This window comes from Vombatus ursinus, unplaced genomic scaffold (genome assembly GCF_900497805.2).
Source record: "Vombatus ursinus unplaced genomic scaffold, bare-nosed wombat genome assembly UNPS02015398.1, whole genome shotgun sequence".
Classification (NCBI taxonomy): Eukaryota; Metazoa; Chordata; class Mammalia; order Diprotodontia; family Vombatidae; genus Vombatus; species Vombatus ursinus.
Genome location: NW_020955176.1, coordinates 4561072 through 4579453, shown reverse-complemented (window position 1 = coordinate 4579453; position 18382 = coordinate 4561072). Strand labels below are relative to the sequence as shown.

Here is an 18382-nt window from a genome sequence, read left to right as displayed (position 1 = left end):
GGGTAACAAAGAGCTGGACACAAGTGAAAAACAACTGAACAACAAATGTGCTCATAACTAGACTAGAGGTTACAAGAGAGTGGAAGCCCTTTAAGAACTTACAGTCCAATTTAAAAACCAAGTGTGACCCCCAAGGACCAATGAGGAAGTATACTTCCTGCCTCCTGACAGACAGGTGATAGACTCAGTGTGCTAAATGAAACACAATTTTTTAAAACATTGACAAAGTGGAAATTTGTTTTAATTGACTATATATGTTTATTATAAGAATGTTGGATTTTTTTTTGTTTTTTATTTTGTAATGGGAGAAAATAAATGCTTTTTAACTGAAGATATATACACACATATAACTTATACTCTAGTTGAGACTTCAAAAAAGTAACCATAAAAATCACAAAACAGGTGGGGCTGGGGCTAAGGGTGGATGGGGAACATTGCCTAATAGTGACATAAGCAAAAGATGTCAAGTATTATAGGAAGTCAAAAGAACAGAGCTGGGTACTACTGTAGAGTGGATAGAGTAAAGCGGGAAAAGATAAAAAAAGACATCACAGGGGCTGAGAACCATGAGTAAAATGTGAAGGCTAGACTCTCACAATACATTTTTGAACCTCTTTCAAAAATAAAAATAAAACTCTGGGTCACAAGAATCAAGAAGCCAAGTAAAGGGTATGGGTACCAGAAGTCAGATCCCAAGTAAAAAGTTGGACAATGACCAGCGGCAGCCAGCGGCAAGCAAATTTCTGAGACTGGGTTAACCCTTTGTCTCAGCCCGTAGAAGCTGAGCATCATGTATACTCCAGTTCTCCCTCCATTCCCTCATACCTTACTCTATCCAAGTGCTCCCATTTACTTCTACTTGCAGGACCCTATCCTAGCCACAATTAGGGAATCAGCTCTTACCCTAAAGATGAAGAAAAAACAAAACCCAGTCCTTTGGCTAAGGCAATGGCTTAGCTCAGTACCAAGATCCTGCTTGCAGTTGATAACCAGCATATAGTAGATGCTTAATAAATGCCTGTTGATGCATTGATAGTTTGATTTCTGGATGCGTCTGGGTTGACGGCTGTTACCTGTGTTCCTGATCCCTGCTGCTCCAAATATTTTTTTTTTTAAAGAGGAACAATAATTATGTCAGAAAGTCCAACCTCCACACTTGTGCTCATGGTATCCCCTCCCTCACTTGTTCCCACACCCATCCCTCTCTTCTCCATTCAACCTATCTATATCAACTTTTCAGGACCCAGCTTGAGTCCTCCTAATTTCTTGTTCCTCTGAGCAGCTGTATAATTTACAGTTAGTATTATGTAGGTCTATTCCATTGATTTGGCACTCATCACACACTTCGTATTACAGTCAGTTACAGCAACAACTAACATTTATGTAATGCTTTAACAAAGTACCTTCCTCATAACACCCCTGTTAGGTAGTTAGTACAAGTATTATTCCTATTTTATAGATGAGGAAACTCAAGCTTCTAGAGGTTAAATGACTTGTTGGAAATCCCCATTTCTTCTGACCTGGATTCTAGATTTATTAATTATGCTTTGAGCCCTATCTCACCTAATGGTTCCGATTTCAGATTTCCACCTATACTCTCAAACCATTTATCAACAGGCCCACATTTCTGAGCAGGATTCACTCCAAGGTCAATTGTATTTATGCTTGATTCTGCCCTTGCCCTCCTCTTACACTCTAATTTGTGAGATGACTAACATATTTAAATACTTGAAATAGTTAAACAATTTAAGATATGGGATAAATATATAATGTTTACATGGGACAAATACATACATAATTAATATATATGTGATAAATACATAATCATACAGATACAATATATTATTTCCTTAGTCCTGTGATTTCTATGGTAATAGGGAGGTACAAAGTGAGGAAACTTCCTTTATAGCAAATGCTCTTTGATTTACTGTGTTGAGAGAATTGCCTGGGGTCCTATGGGCTTAAATGATTTGCCCCAGTCACTCAGGCAGCATGGCATTGGAGAGTGTTGAATCCAGGTCACCCCATCTCCAAGACTCTAGCCACTGTACTAGGCTGACTCCTGATAAGTATAATAAAAAAGTTAATTGGGGGCGGCTAGGTGGCATAGTGAATAGAATGCTAGGCTAGGAGTCAGAAAGACTTATCTTTCTGAGTTCAAATCTGGCCTCAGACACTTAATAGCTGTGTGACCCTAGTATAAGTAACTTAACCCTGTTTGCCTCAGTTTCCTGACCTGTAAAATAAACTGGAGAAGGAAATGGAAAACCATTCCAGTGTCTTTTGCAAGAAAACTCCAAACAGGGTCACAGAGAGTCAGACAAGACTAAGAGAAGTGGGCTCAGATTCTTATAATCTAGCCAAATGCTCAGATTCTTTAAGAGTCTGGCTAATATGACGGATATTCTAATAAACCTTGTCTTTGACTGAAAAAAAAAGACTAAAATAAGTGAATTTTATCTGGACAATTCCCAAGATTCAAAATGTAAAATATTCCTCCCATCTGTAAGTACCTCCAGGGGCCAAGGCTAAATAACATCTGGCACAGCATGGAGTTCTCGGTAAACAGAAATGATATTAATTATCTCCAAAAAGATGCACAAAGTATAGGAAGTTGGGGTACTAAGATCATCTCCAGAACAATATTACTGATCCAGTCTGTTCCTTGTCTACAGTCAATGACAAGCCAGGATTTTCTTGTTTGTGACAACCACTAGAAATATGATACATGGAAATAGATGGAGATTATTGATTCCTAGGCTGACTTATGTAATACTGACCATAATAAAACATGTCAGGACAGGTTGAGGATATACTTTTATTGGCAACTCTTGGTTCACAGTGTTTCACTTGACAGAGGGAAAAGACTACAGTTAGATCTTAACCATCGTGTTTACTAAATAAACTGGTAGGGTAAGGCAGAACACTTGCTGATCCTTGGCTTTCTTTCTCGTTTCCATAGCGTTTAACATCGCAATCGAATCTCACCACTGACAATTATTACACCTCAGAGTTTTTGGGTGAGTCAATTTAATCTCCCTGGGCCTCAGTTTCCTCAGTTGTAAAATGAGAGAGTTGGACTACATGGCCACTGAGGGCTTCCAGCCAAAGGAATTGAAGAACAGGTTTCGTAGCCTTTTTAGGATGATGTCCTGCTAAAAATCAATAAACATTAGAAATATTCAGAATAGTATTAGAGAATGATAGTGGTAGCTGCAAGAACTGTTAGGGCTTCTATTCCACTGTGACAGACTCCCACAACCTAAAGACATTTTCATACTACAAAGAGGATTTTCCTTTAACAAACAAAAAAATCCACTTCTTTCTTTGTTGTTATTCAATCAGGTTCGAAAAAAGTACCTTACTGATATTGCTGATAATAACTAACATTTATATAGAGTTTTTGAGGTGAGCAAATACAGAGTGTCCCAAAAGTCTTAGTGCAGTTTTAGCTTTCATATTAAAAAAAAACTTTTTACTTAAAGCTTAAAACCGTCCTAAGACTTTTGGGACATCTTGTATATTACCATATACTATTTTCACAACAACCCTCTAAGGTAGGTGCTGTTATTATCCCCATTTATCAGAGAAGCAAACTGAGATTCAGAGAAATTGCCCATATTGTCCAGGGATAGTAAGAAGAACCTGAGGCTAGATTCCAACCAAGAACTTTCTGACCCCAAGTCCAGCTTGCTCTATCCACTAGCCCCATGCTCCCTGTTATTTTTTAAAGTCACACATCCATCTGTGTCTAGAACATATAATTTAGTGGACAATAAACAAACTGTGCTTTCTTCCATTTTTAATAGACTGTTTGTAAAGACCCATAAATAGTAAGCCACTGAACTTGTAAGAGGGTAGTAGGATTCTTTTAAACCCTGCACCTTGATTCTAGCTTAATTATCTCAACAAGGTTTTGACTCCTGGCTAAACTGACACTTCAGATACTGGGCAGATTAGTGAGTGATTAGAAGTGGGTAGCTCCTTTTTACTAATGATCATGTTCTACCCAGGGCTAGTTAGCCAATCCAGGTAAAGCAAATGTCTGTATACAGTGAAGACCAGGGCACAGAGTGTATGCTCCCTTCTGAGGTTAAAATACCCCCCGAGTATGACTCCATACCAATGCCCTCTTTCCATGGGATAATGGGGAGATCATCTTGGAACATCACCTTTTTTCCTTCTGCGTAAGGTACTGTCAAGGGTGCCAACCCATACTATTACTATACATTACATAAACAAGTATTAAATTAGACTATACGGTTAAGCTCTCCTGACCAACATGGGAAGGTACTCCCTTCTCACCTTCCCCTTTAAAAGGCTTCATAAAGATTATGCTTCGTAACTGACTTTCCTTGAAAGTGAGTGGAAAAGATTGTAGGTAAGCAATTATAAATCTTCCATTGAATTGTGAAAATGCATACACTTCCTGTCACATATTAACAAGGCTGAAGTCAACAAGCATTAAATGTGCTTGCACCTACTGTGAGTACAGTATTCAACGCTTTAGGTACCAGGGACACAAGGACAGAAAAGAGACAATCCCTGCCCTCAAAGAGTTTCTATTCTTATTCGAATCATGGAACTACAGAATCCAAGAACTGGAAGGGGCCATGGAGGCCATCACTTCTAATGACCAAGAGTCCTCTCCATGAGATAACCCCATCAGATAATTTATTCAGCTTCTCTGCTTAAAGAACTTCAGTGAAGAAGGAACTCATTATATTCAGAGACAGCCTATTAGGGAAGCTAGGTGGTACAGTGGACAGAGCGCCTGGCTTGCAATCAGACTTCCTGAGTTCATATCTGGCCTCAGACCCTTATGAGCTGTGTGACCCTGGGTGAGTCATTTAATCCTGTTTGCCTTAGTTTCTTCATCTGTCAAATAAGCTGGAGAAGGAAACATCAAAGCACTCCAGCATCTTTGCCAAGAAAACTCCAAATAGGGTCTTGAAGAATCAGACACAATTGAAAATGACTGAACAACAAGTGGAAAAAAAAGAACTGGTCAATTCTTGTTGTTCAGTCATTTCGGTTATGTCCCACTCTTCCTGAACCCATTTGAGGTTTTCTTGGCAAAGATACTGGAGTGGTTTGCTTTTCCTTCTCCAGCTCATTTGACGGATAAAAAAACTGAAGCAAACAGTGGATTGAGCAAGCTGGACTTGGGGTCAAAAAGATCTTGATTGGAATCTGGTCTCAGGTCCTTCTTACCATCCCTAGACAATATGGGCAACTTCTCTGAATCTCAGTTTGCTCCTCTGATAAATGGAGATAATAACAGCAACTACCTTAGAGGGTTGTTGTGAAAATAGCATATAATAATATACAAGATGTCCCACGATAACAAGGAGTTGGACACAACTGAACAACAATAACCTGTTACACTTTTAATGGGCTCTAACTGGAATAAAATAAGTCAATAATATCTGAACTTGGATATAATACAGCCTAATATCTATTGCCTATGCCTGGTAAGCAAAAAGGTGAGAAGCTGGAGGGGTAGAGGAGAAACAGAGAAGGCAGATACTCTCCTGAATTACAAGGGGGTTGTGGCACCACTGAACGGTGAAGAGGAAAGTGTGTCTAGACCACAGAGCAGGTAATTTAGGCAGACTTCTAAAAGATTTAAGTTGAAGCCTGCTCTCATTCTCCTTTTTTTTTCCCCTTGAGTTAGGCAATGGGGTTAAGTGACTTGCCCAGGGTCAGACAGCTAGTAAGTGTTATGTGTCTGAGACCGGATTTGACTTAGGTCCTCCTGATTTCAGGGCTGGTGCTCTATCCACTGTACCACCTAGCTGCCCTCTCATGCTCCATTTTTGAGAACCACACATATCCAGACAGGAAACAGGTTGACTTCCTTGTCTTCTTTCAAGCCTCAGTTCCAATTCCATCTTCTCCAACAGGCCTTTCTGCGCCCCCATCCATGCTAGTGCTTTCCTCCTGAGATTTACCTCCCAATTTACCCTACATATAAATTGTTTGCACATAATTGTTTGCATGTTGTTTTCCCCTTTAGAACATTAGCTCCATTAGGGAAGGCACCCGGCTTTTGCTTTTTTTTTTTTTGTACCCTGGGCATTTGGCAAAGTGCTTGAAAAGCAGTAAGCACTTAATAAAAATACTTGTTCACTTGCCTTAGTTAGGTCACATGTTAGATTTCTGCCATCATGAAATTAGAGCACCACTGACTGGCACACAGGGCTGTTTCTGCTGCTGGGTGGTCACTTGTTTTCTTTGTCTGTACTAGGATGAGAGGAGACTAAAACAAAAATTATCAGTGGATTGGGCTCTCTCCTCCAACCAGGACTATTGCTGGTAGCAGGAATAGAGCTATAACCTCTGCTCCTTCTGTCAGGTCACATTCCAGCCTTTTGGCCCCCTGAACATTCCACAAAAGCAAAGCCTTCACACCCTACACTCTGACACTACACAGCCAAATCTACCATAAAGTAAACAATGAAGCCTCTCCCACTCTAAATCAGTCCAAAAAGCTTTATCACAGTGGCCATCATATATGGTGTTTGCTCCAGGCTTCATTTGTCAGGAAAGCAATAAATTATTAGGAAAAAGATTCCTAGTGGTTCTGAATTCAGGACCCACTTTCATCATCTATTGGAAGGATGGAATAGGGAGGAAAGGTGTACACAATTTACCCCTGAGACTAATTTCACAAGATGGTAGATTGAGGGTTGAAAGAGACCTCAGAGGCCAACCAGTGCAACCTTGACATTTCACGAATGACCAACTGCAGTCCAGAAAGGGCAAGCGACTAGCTTAAGGTCACAAAGGTACTAAGTGGGAGAACTGGAATAACCCAGTCTTGTGATGCCAAATCCAGCAGGCTGAAAACACTGAAGTTTCTCCCAAGGTTCTTAGGAAATCATTGGCCTTTCAGCTGGAAATGATCCTTAGGTCAGGTAGTACAATCGCCTCATTTTTCAGATAAGGAAACTAACTCCTAGAGAAGTAAAGGAACTGGACTACAGGAAATTAACGGCAGCAGCAGAAAAACAAAAAACAAACAAAACACCCCATTCAGCTAACACTGTCTGATCCAATGGTATTTCCTCACAGTCCTACACAGCATTATACCTAAGTCAAACGCTGCTTTTAAAAGCTGTGACCTTGGGCAGTTCACTCAACTTCTCTGGGACTCAGTTTCCTTATGCAAACTGATCCTATGACAAATGACGTAAAATGATCCTCTGACAAAATACCCATAATGATACTTTAAAATTAAATTCCAGGTCACCTCAGGCTACTACTGTCCCTCAAAATTAATCTAGGTGGCAGCCCCAGTTTTTGGTAAAGGAATTTCCTTTACCAAAGAAATCCCCTTCTGAGCTTCACTTTGTCTCCATAAAATGGCAGGGTTGCACTATTGGTCTCCTCGGTCCCTTTCAACTCTCAATCTATGCTCTTGTGCTATGCGATGCCCTCTGACGTAGAACCTGAGTCACCTAGTCTTCCACTGAAGGGGAAGGGACCCTTAAGAACACTACCCAAGCTAGAAATGGGATGTGATTTGTCTGGCTTGACCCCACTGGGTAGAAATTGGAGGGTGACACATTTTATACAGGAAAAGAAAAACTGGCTCACAAAGCTGTCTAAAAGTAGGATTGTGTGCCTCAGTAGGTAAGAAGTGTGTTTTCCTTCCTGGAGGTCTTCAAATAACAGCTTGACTACCTGTGGGGGAATCCATAACAATGGCAGGTAGAGGCTGATAGGTAAATTGTGAGGCAACTCACAACTCTAAGATTCTGTGATACAGGAGTAGATTTCACTTCATTCCTTGGACAGATATATTCAGTTATCTCATTTTCCCTTGGTTGAATATCAGCTCTCTCACCTCCCCCTCCCCCAAGCTCACCTAGAGAGTCCTAAACTTTAAAGTTTTCAGGAAGACCTGGATTTGAGTCACTGGTTTTGTGGCCATGGACAAGACACTTCACCTCCCTGAGTCTCGCTTTCCTCAACTGTAAAACAGGGATAACAATACTCCCGGGGATATGGTAATGATATACATAAAGCACCTCGAGAACTTTGAAGTGCCAGATGAATGCCAGCTACTATTTAGATGAAACTTTTCACTAAAACCAAACTACAGGGAGCTGTTTGAACAATATGGACCATAAGCTGCTCTAACATAGTGAATTATTTATCCAAAGTCACTGCAATATGCATTTACTACAACATGCTATTTTTGGTATTTGACCCACAACTGCTATTTTACTTGGGGAACTTCTATTATACTTTACTTTGTCATTATTTGCTTACAGTCATAGAGAGCTCTATAATTACCAAAATAAATTATACACACATACACACACAAACTATCTCATCCATGCTTCACAACTGCATGAACAGTATTATCATTGCTATTTTAGAGATAGGGAAACTGAGGCACAGAGTGATTAAATGACTTGACTTAAGCACACAGCTAGTAAATAGGAGAGCCAGACTCAGAAGATAAGCCCTTTAACCTCCTATCCAATATTCATACCACTAAGCTCTTCTGCCCCAGGGAGAGAGGGAATTTCATTTAACGCTTAACAACTCAGTAAGAAATTGCAGTAGCTTGTTGTTATTCAGTCGTGTTCCACTCTTCATGTCATTTTGGGGTTTTCTTGGCAAAGGAACTGGAATGGTTTGCCATTTCCTTCTCCAGTTCATTTTACAGATGAAGAACTGAGGCAAATAGGGTTAAGTGACTTGCCACGGGTCACACATCTAGTAAGGGTCAGAGCCTGGATTTGAACTCATGAAGTTGAATCTTCCTGATTCTAAACTCAGTGCTCTATCCACTGTAGCCCTTAAGCAGTAGCACAGATATTACTACTACCATTCTGAAGACACAGATATTGAGGCCCAGAAAGGTTGAGATGGCCAAGGACACACAGGCAGCAAGGTGAGATTCTCTGCCTGGTTCCTGGGCTTAGAGAATCAGCGCTCTCCTGCTATACCACACTTTGTCTAACTGCACAAATGTATAACAGACATTTCCTTTAACTGTCACCATGGAAAAAACCCACAAATTTCTCTGTTCCACCACCCACAACCTTTTGAGAACAATAAATTATTTCCTCTTCCTTGAGCTAATAAATAAATCACCATTGTGCTCTTATTAAAAGCCATAACAATTCTGGCAACAAGAGCTCCTTCCTAGAGTCAATAAAAAAGATCCTACAAGAGCAGAAAAAATGTACAGCTATTTCCCACGTGCGTGCACCACAGCAAACTTCTCAGAAACGTGTGATTCCATGTGTCCACACACATAATGGTCAAACACAGTCCCATGAGTTTGTGCATTTCAAGCCTACTGTGATAAATTTGGAGAATGTGTACAACCATCCTGGCAGCAAACAAGATGGCGTTATGAATAAGGAAACCAGGCTAGTCGGCCACCCCAAATGGAATTGCTTTATTAAAACGTGTGAGACAGACAGACAGATACTCAGGTAGGTAAAAATCAATCACAAAAAGCAGACCAAAAATACCAGTTGGCATTTATAAAAGACTTTAGAGGTGACAAGCTAATTTTCCATATATTACTTGGTTATATCCTCACAGGAACCTAGTAAAATAAGTACTAGAACTAATGAACTCACAGCTGGGATTTGAACTCAGGTCTCTCCTGGCTGACTTGGATCACCGGGCCTTCTCAATGGTATTTGCTACTAATATACTAATTCGATGGAAAGGTACTTGAAACACATCAGGAACAAAAAGGGTTCTAGTTGCTAGGGAGACAACAATGAAAAGTAATAGCATCCTTTCTATCAAGAACCTTCCAATCTAGTTGAGGGATGTATGAGGCATGCAGAGATAATAAGAGTTGGGGTATCATGAGGTCAAAGGAAAGACTCAGGCAAAGTACTCTAGAAAAATCTGGAAAGGAAAGAATATTTTCACTTGATGAACTCAGGGAAGGTGACACCTTAAAGGATGAGAAAGGATAGGCAATATGGTATAGTAGTGAAAAGAACCCTGGGTTTGGAGTCATAGGACCTGAGTTTTACTTTAATTTTGTTGACTCTCTTGAGCAAGTCATTTTGCCTCTCTAGGCCTCAGTTTCTTCATCTGTCAAATGAGGGCCTTATCATCTCTTAAGATCCCTTCCAGCTCTAAATATATAAGCCTGTAATTCCAAAAGGTAAAGATAAGGAGAGAGTAAATTCCAGGTACTGGGGGGGCAGCCTGCATTACTGTGAGGGATAAGGCCCCCAACCTGTCATTTTAATGGAATTGGGAACTTCTGGTCAAAGAATTTCCTTCTACCAAAAAAGGTTAGCATGTTGTCTGCAATTTATAGCAGTTTTAGAGAATTACCCAGAGCAATTAGAGTTAAATGACTTGCCCAGGGTCACCCAGCTAATGCATGTCAGGTGGGACTTTCATCCAATCTTCCTGTTTCAGAGGCCAGCATACCCATGCTGCTCAGTGTAAAATGAATTAATAAAGAATCAGTATTTATGGCAATAACATCAGATTGTATTCAAGAGCTCAGAAACAAATAATCAGAAGACCTGTGAGAGCATAAGTGGGAATCCCAACTGTGACATGTATTCTCTGTATGACTAGTGAGCAGGACCACTTGCTTAATTCTCTAAAATTCAGTTTCCTCATCTGTAAAATAAAGGAATTGATCTAGATGGCCTTAGGATCCATGCCCCTATGATTTACAATTACCTTAATAAGCAAGTTCTGCCTTAGAATCTCTTACTATTTATAGGCAGGAGTATTTCCTTAGGTGGCAATAGAATACTGGCCCTGGAGTTAGGAAGACCTGAGTTCAAAACACTTACTCTAGTTTTGTGTGACCCTGGGCAAGTCATTGAACCTTTGCTGTTGTGAGGATCAAATCATATAATATTTGTAAAAAGTGTTTTGCACAGTGCCTGGAACATAGGAAATGTTATATAAATGCCTATTCTCTCCCCCTCCCATAACAATTTTACATCCTGATTACCTCACAACTTGTCTCCCCTTCAGCCTTCATCTTCTCTGTTTACAAAAAATTAATTTTCATTCATTTGCATATATTTTTAAAGGCAGAGTCATGAAATGTTAGCACAGAGGTTTCCTAGTCAACTCAATCCTCTTATTTTATAAGGAAATTGAGCCCCAAAGAAGGGAAGTACTTTGCTCAAATTCACAGAAGTAATTAGTGACAGATCAGTTTGGAAATCAAGTCTCCTTCCAAATCCAGTTCTTTCAATTATACTACAGTTGACTTGATATATTTTCATGTGCAACTGTTTTCAATTCCTGCAAAAATATATTTCCCTTTCTTTTGTAACACAAATCCTCCCCACACACACAAGAAAAAATTCAAATACAACAAAGTACTCATTAAATGTTATCAATTGATGGACATCTATTTGCTGTCCAGATTATACAAACACAAGATAAGAATATATAGAAATACATAGAGCCAGTCTCCTGTACATATACATACACGTACATCTTCATAGGGTGTCCCAAAAGTCTTGGTGCAGTTTTAAGCTAGTCAAACTTACTCTGTGGAGATGGTTAAGCTGCCCTTCTAATAGAATAACAGATCTGGCTGCAACCCAACTGTTCAAATAAAAAACTACAACTTGTTTAATTCTTCTTCCATTATCCCTGGGAGAGCCTTCTAGAGAACAGTGCTCACTGCCTTCAGGGTAAAGAATGGTCAAGGTAGTGTGTTCACTCATGCAGTCTAGGCAAGATAAATATAAGATGTCCTTAAAATTACCTACTATGTGCTAGATGCTTATATTATCTCATTTGTCCTCACAACAGCCAGGGAGGTACATGCTATAATTATCTCCATTTTACAGTTGAGGAAGCAAGTAATTTGCCTATAGTCATGCAAGGAGACAGCAGCCTAAGTGGTTTATTTACATTCTTTGATATAGTTCCATCAAAGCCATAAGCATAGCCTTTCTCAGAGTCATGAGTGAATAACACATTCTCCTCTAACCTTCCTAGATTGTCCATGCCATGCAAAAAGAGGCTCACAAGGTCAAACCTAGATCTAGGGGAGTTCCAGCAGTACATGCCTCCAGACATATTTTGATTTGGAAAGCGTGGGCAGAAAAATCAGAAATAAAGGGTGCAATTGCAGCTGCTACATTTAGACTCCTTTTGCTGCTAGTAGATTTATTCAGTTTTCAAAATGTTAGAGCTATTTTAGCATCATTTTGGCTTGGCTGTGTTCCCCCATCTCCTTTGGAAAAAAAAAGAAAAGAAAAGAAAAATGAGTAGCTTTCAATCAACACTAACAGGTCAGGATTCAGATTGTTTTAGTGTTGAACACAAAGCCTTCTCAGAAGGAATTGGTTTCAATTGGCTTCTCCATGTAATCTCAGAGCATAACTGAAGAGTCCAGACTTGGGAACTTCCCTAGGTACTCTCAACAACTAAGGCTTACAAAGCATTTTCCTCACAACAAACCTACAAGGAAGGCAGATACTTGCAGGTATTCTTATGTTGTTTTCAAGATTAGGTCCATGAAGCCCAGATAGACTAAGTCATCAGCCCAAGGGCACAAAGCTAGTGACGGAGTTGGGATTCAAACCCAAATCTTCTGACTGACTCCAAATCTCATGTTTCCTTGCAAGTCACTGGGTGTGACATAAACGGCTAGGTAGTACAATGGATAGAATGTTGGACTTGCAGTCAGTTAGGCCAGAGTTCAAAACCTTACTCAAACACTAGCTTTGTAACCCTGGGAAAAGTTCAGTTTTCTCATCTGTAAGATGGGGATAATAATAACATCTAATTCACAGGGTTGTTGAGAAGATCAAATTAAATAATATGCAATAAGATGTATTGTCGTCGTTCGGTTGTGTCCAACTCTTCATGACCCTGTGGACATGGTGTTTTCTTGGAAAAGACACTGGAGTGGTTTGCCATTTCTTTCTACAGTGGATTAAGGCAAACAAAGGTTAAGTGACATGCCCAGGGTCACACAACTAGCAAGTGCCTGGGACTGGATTTGAACTCAGGTCTTCCTGCCCAGCATTCTACCCACTAAACCATCTAGTTGCCCTAAAATGATGTATTACACATGTGTAATACATGTGAAGTATATATGTCAAGTGATTTTCAAACCTTAACATCCTATATAAATGCTAGCTATTGTTACCATCATATAAGGTATAACTAAAATATATTGAGATGACCTTTTCTTTTGTAAACAAACATATTAGAACTGAGAGAGGCTCTATGGCCCCAAAAAGAAGAGCTAAGGTTGTTGTCAGAGTAACTGGGTTCAAATTCTGGTTCTACTATTGTCCTTGCGACAGGCACTGTACTATTCCAATAACAGTCATTGCCTAAAAACACTGTGGACTTTTCATATGAGATCTACCCGTGTCACTATTCTCAACGGCTCCCAACGTCACATCTACTGACCATGCTGAGGTTCTGAAGATTGTGCTAGATGATTTGATTTAGACTCTGAAATACATAACTTCAGAAATAATCTAATTCAAAACCTTCATTTTAGAGATGAAGAAACTCAAGTCCAAAGGTTAGTGACCTACCTAAGGTAATACATCTAGCCAGTGGCAAGCAACGGACTCAGACTTCCAAATCCCAGTTCAGTATTATTCTATGATACCTGTCTTTACCATCCCTTTTCCAGCCCTCAATAGCTAAGATTTCAACATTCAGAAATATCCAAATGATCATTCTTACCATTATTCATCAAAGAGTCTAGAACTATTCAGACACAACCAACTTGAATTAAAACAGTTCTCTTTTACAAACAAATTTAGCACAAGCAAGTGTGTTATGATCAGAAATGGTCTGGTCATTCAAAATTACTTCCTTTTAAACCAAGATTAGAAAAAAAAAGAGAGAGGTGTGAGTGAAAAGCAAGTAAGAGTTCTGGTACATAGCAGCGCATTAAAGGTTTGTAAAGGAAGCAGGGTCAACACTGCCTTAAGGAAAAAGGCAAGAATATGGAAGAAGGTAAAGGGGGACTTTCCTTCATTTGACAAATTATAAAGATGGTCTTTAAAGGTCTGTTCCATGCACACTCAACACTCAGTAATCCATTATGGCAGAAGGAAAAACAATCAAATACAGGATGGTGGAGATGGAGCTGGAAGGAACTTGAGAGCTCATCTTGTTCATCTGCCTCATTTTATAGATGAGGAAGCCAGGGAAGTTAACCAGGTGTGACTTTCCCAAGGTCACACAGGTAATAAGCATTAGAAGTGGTATCTGAATCCTGGTCCTCTCAATCCAGACAATGCTGACTACACAGTACTATGCTGCCGCCAGAATTTCTTATTATCTTATTTCCTGAACTGAGACACCCAATTAACAAATGACTAGCCAACTCTACATTTGGCAAAGTTATTCCCAAGACCCACTTGATGAAAGTCTGTTGTTTATTATTTCATATAATAGTAGGATTTAGAGCTGGAATGGACATTGGCAGTAGTCCTGGACCTTGAAGTCCCACCCCCTCATTTCAAAGATGAGGAAACTTAGGTCTAGAAGGATGAAATAATTAGCCCAAGGTCAGGAAGTTGGATAATAGACCTAGGAAACTCGACTCAGGTCCTCGGCCACCAATTTCTGTGTTCTTGACACTACACTAAAGCTGGGGGCTTTCCTTTTGGGAAGACCAAGACATTCAAATCACATATTAGCACCTCCCCTCCCCCTGCCCCCAAACAAAAAGCACACAGAAGCCCTCACCGCCAGGGACGAACCAGCATTACAGGAGATACATCCTCATCTTCATGAAATGCTCTTTGACTTTGAGCCAAAGTCTTTGACTGCAGTCACACAGTCCCAGCCTTATAGTCTCCCGGAATCCAGACAGCCAGTCCTTAAGGGGCTTAGCAAGTGCCTTTGCATCACAGTCCTCTTATTCCAATGGTTAGAGAAGGGGTCACAGATCACCTCTGCAACCAGTCAAGAAAGCAAAGTAATTCACCCTTTTACTAAGGAGCTCTCCTGCCAACCTATGCGAACCTGGTCGGGAAGATTTATGAAGGGCAGCAAGATTTGGACCGGCAGGGTTGTCTGCATAATTCCCTTAGGAGCTAGTGGTATTCATACAATTCTTCAAGGATGGAGATGGCTTCTCACATCTAGCACTTAAAACGCTATGTCAATGTGAATATTATTAACTATCACTGCAAGTTATGGTTATTAAAATTATCATTACCTCGACTGGTACCCAGGGAAGCTGGATTGGTACCTCTACGTTTAAAAGTAGAATGTCCAAGCAACGGGATGGTTCTGTACGTTTGAAAAGCAGGAGCTGCTAAGAACTCAATAATCAGTCTCCTAGAAAGTCTAGCTAAGCAAGTCGGGCTAAAATGCACTTGCTTTGGGAACGGTTCCAAGTGAATATGACAGATCAGAACTGATTCGGCTGCACCGTAACTGTGTTTATCGAAATGAAAAGCTACAATTTGTTCAACGCTTCTCCTCCCGTTCTCCGGCATCAGCATTGACACTCACGTTGCCCCCCGGCCCTGGCACTCACGCGCCTCTCTCCCCAGACCAGACCAGCAGGAGGAAGCATCTCCACCAAACTAAAACCTTCTCGGCAGAGGGGCTAGGGGCTGGAGACTGGAGAGGTTAAGGTGAAGGGCAGTGGAAGCCACCTTCAATTAAGAGGTCTGGCTCCAATTCTGCCCTCCGGTCATCTAAAACACTCAACTGAACACCAAAAAACAACTTTGACTCCTCCACCAAACCTCGGTTGGTGCGGCCACAGGGTTACTCAAAGCAATATACCCAGCCCACCGACCCCACTTCCCAGTTGAGACACCACATAGCTCAGTACTGCACCGAACCCGGGGTATAGGGGACGGAGGGAGGTGGTGGAAGCTAATAACAACATATTGCAGAGGTGAAGAAATGGAGACGGGATCAAATACCAAAGCCAAGTCTCTTTAGCTCAAGCAGCAGTTTTGGGTAGAAACGCATTGTTTAGCCGGAGAGGAGGGCGGGGAGCTGCGAAGAAGCAGATTAGTAGACAGGCTAACCTCCGAGCCGACCACAATTAAAGAGTCGTGCTCTTGGAAGGATGACCCCCAGGGAGTATGGAGTCTCACAGGCAAATGGGAGAGGGGGGTCCTTGAGAAAAATGACACCTCCCCGCACTCCAATCTCAGGAGCTTATACCCCTGAATATAGGGATCGGAGCTGGAACTCTGATCCGAACAGCGGATGGAGGAGGGAGGTGGGGATCGCAAGAGGAGCTGTGGGCTAAAATGAGAAAAGGGACCTGGAATATGGGGGGGGGGGTAAAGAGTGGGGATCTTTGCTAAAGGATGCAAGGGGGAAAGGAGGTGATACCACGATAAAAAGAAAATGGGCTTGGACCAAGGAGCAGCTAGAGACAGAGAACAGGAGACAGATGTCTCCTCATGTCGGAAGCCTGGGGTCTTCATCCTTATCGATAAAAAGTCCCGGGCGCTTTTCGTTCCGGGCTCGGAGAAGGTGCACAGGGCAGAAGGAGGCTATGGGTCAAGGTCCTCACCTTTTTGCTCTCCGTGTCACCCACGATCCTGGACTCCCCAGTCAGAGAAGAGGAGCGCCCTGGCTGCCCCCCCAGAGTCTCCTGCTGGGGGGACATCGCTTCCATGAAGAAAATCCCAAGCAAATGCCGCCCTTGCGCGGGGAGCTACTCGGTCATATCTTCTCGGGAAAAGCGGTCGGAGGGAAACGGGAGATAAGGTTGGAGAGGAGCCCACACCTAGGACTCGAGGCTCAGTGAGAGCACACGCCGGGGGGCAGCCACCCCAGCTTGCGTTCCTCCCGTCGGGGCCATGTAAAGAAAACTGCACTCTGTTCCGCGGCTTGCTTGAGGGGATTAAAACGCTGCAGGAGCGGACCAGCGCCGCCGCGGCGAGTCCCGCCCCTGGGCCCGCCCCCTCCCCAGAACCCTCCCACCCCACCCCCGCCTGGCCCCTTCCTGCCCCCGAGCCTCCAGCTTCTGAGGTTTGGGAGCGCGCGGCCCCGCACGCGCTTGCCTGGCATCTAGTCTCCGGGCGCAAGCCTCGGACCTTTCTATTAAGCACCTAACTGATCTCGTCCATTTTCCAAGGATCGGAGGCTTTGTGACTCAAGCAGGGGCTTCTGGTGCCAGGGAAGTCTCTCCCGCAGCCACCCCCTCTTCCCCGAATGGACCAGCGCCCCTCCTGAAAAGCTTCCTTACGAAAAAAGAAACCACCCAGTACACCCACTCGATGGAGCTGGGTGGAATTCTGCTAGAATTGAATTCCCAGCTAGTTCTGCTTCTATGCAAAGGCAAGACATTTTTAGAGTTCCCTCCCTTCCCCTAGCATTTGACTTTGCAAACTGCCTATCATTGAACAAATTTGGGAAGGCTATGGGATCATCCAATTTCTTGTGCAATCAGAAATGTTACTTGCCCTGGCAAATCTTACTGGCATTTGTACACATCCATCCGCGCCTCTGCACAATTTAACTAAAGGAGTGCTTACTGGAGGGTACCAACACGTGGGCATCCAAAACGCCAAGGACATTTAGGAAAATTCTGACAGAGATGGCTCTTTGAAATGTGGTTTAGCTATTGAGAAAGCTACAATATGTGGAAGCCTTTATCAGATACCAGGTCTGAAATCACAACTTCCTGCCAACCTAAATTCTGGCATATTTTTTCAAGGTCACAACAGAACCGGAGGGAAGGGAAGGAGTAGAAAAGAGAGGAGGGGATCTCGGAATTAGGGCGGAGACCCGTTGCAGTTTGAGTCACTGCTTTCTGTAAGAGCTGGCTGAGTAGATCTAGTAATTTGGAAGGTGGCATTCTTTGAGACAGAACCGCAGAATCACTGCTTGCCAGTGGTGAGGAAGGGCATATGACGGTAACAGGTTGTTGGCTGGCTGTCTTTCAGGTTGAAAGAAAGAAAGAAACCCAGGTTCCTGCAGCCTTAGGCTAATAAAGTTACCAGGCCAGGTTTCATAAGAATAGGTCTATGCTGGCCCTATTCCAACTGTGAATTGGTGTACAAAAGAAAACACACAAAAACACCGCACCTCAAACTGTTTATTATGGAAATAATGAGGAGAAAATGTTCCCACCCATTTTAAGCCTGGTCCACACTACATTGTTTAAAGTAGGCTTACGTGATCTTCACAAACCTATGCATTATTCAGGCTTCAGGAGTTTTCTCTGCTTCTCTGTCCCTGCTTTACAGCTAGTTCCCAGTCCGATTCACAGAGGCTTGCCCATCTAGAACTATTATCTTTCAATCTAGATTTACAAACTATTTTTGCAGTCATTTTTCTTTTTGTTTAGAGCCCCAGGACTACTCAGTGATTGTTGTTGTTCAGTCGTTTCCAACTCTTCAGGACCCCAAGATCCTGGAATAGCTTGCTATTTCCTTCTGCA

General features: G+C 41.9%; 1 protein-coding gene across 2 annotated transcripts in view; it reads right to left on the bottom strand.

Moving 5' to 3' along the window:
* ARHGAP20 (Rho GTPase activating protein 20) overlaps positions 1-16782 on the bottom strand; it is a 169925-nt gene extending 153143 nt beyond the window's left edge. For both annotated transcript variants that reach the window (XM_027847329.1, XM_027847330.1), the window contains exon 1: positions 16508-16782. In XM_027847329.1, the coding sequence (XP_027703130.1) occupies positions 16508-16612 (105 nt within the window). In that variant the 5' untranslated portion in view covers positions 16613-16782. The remainder of the gene's footprint in view (positions 1-16507) is intronic.
* Positions 16783-18382: the final 1600 nt, after the last annotated feature.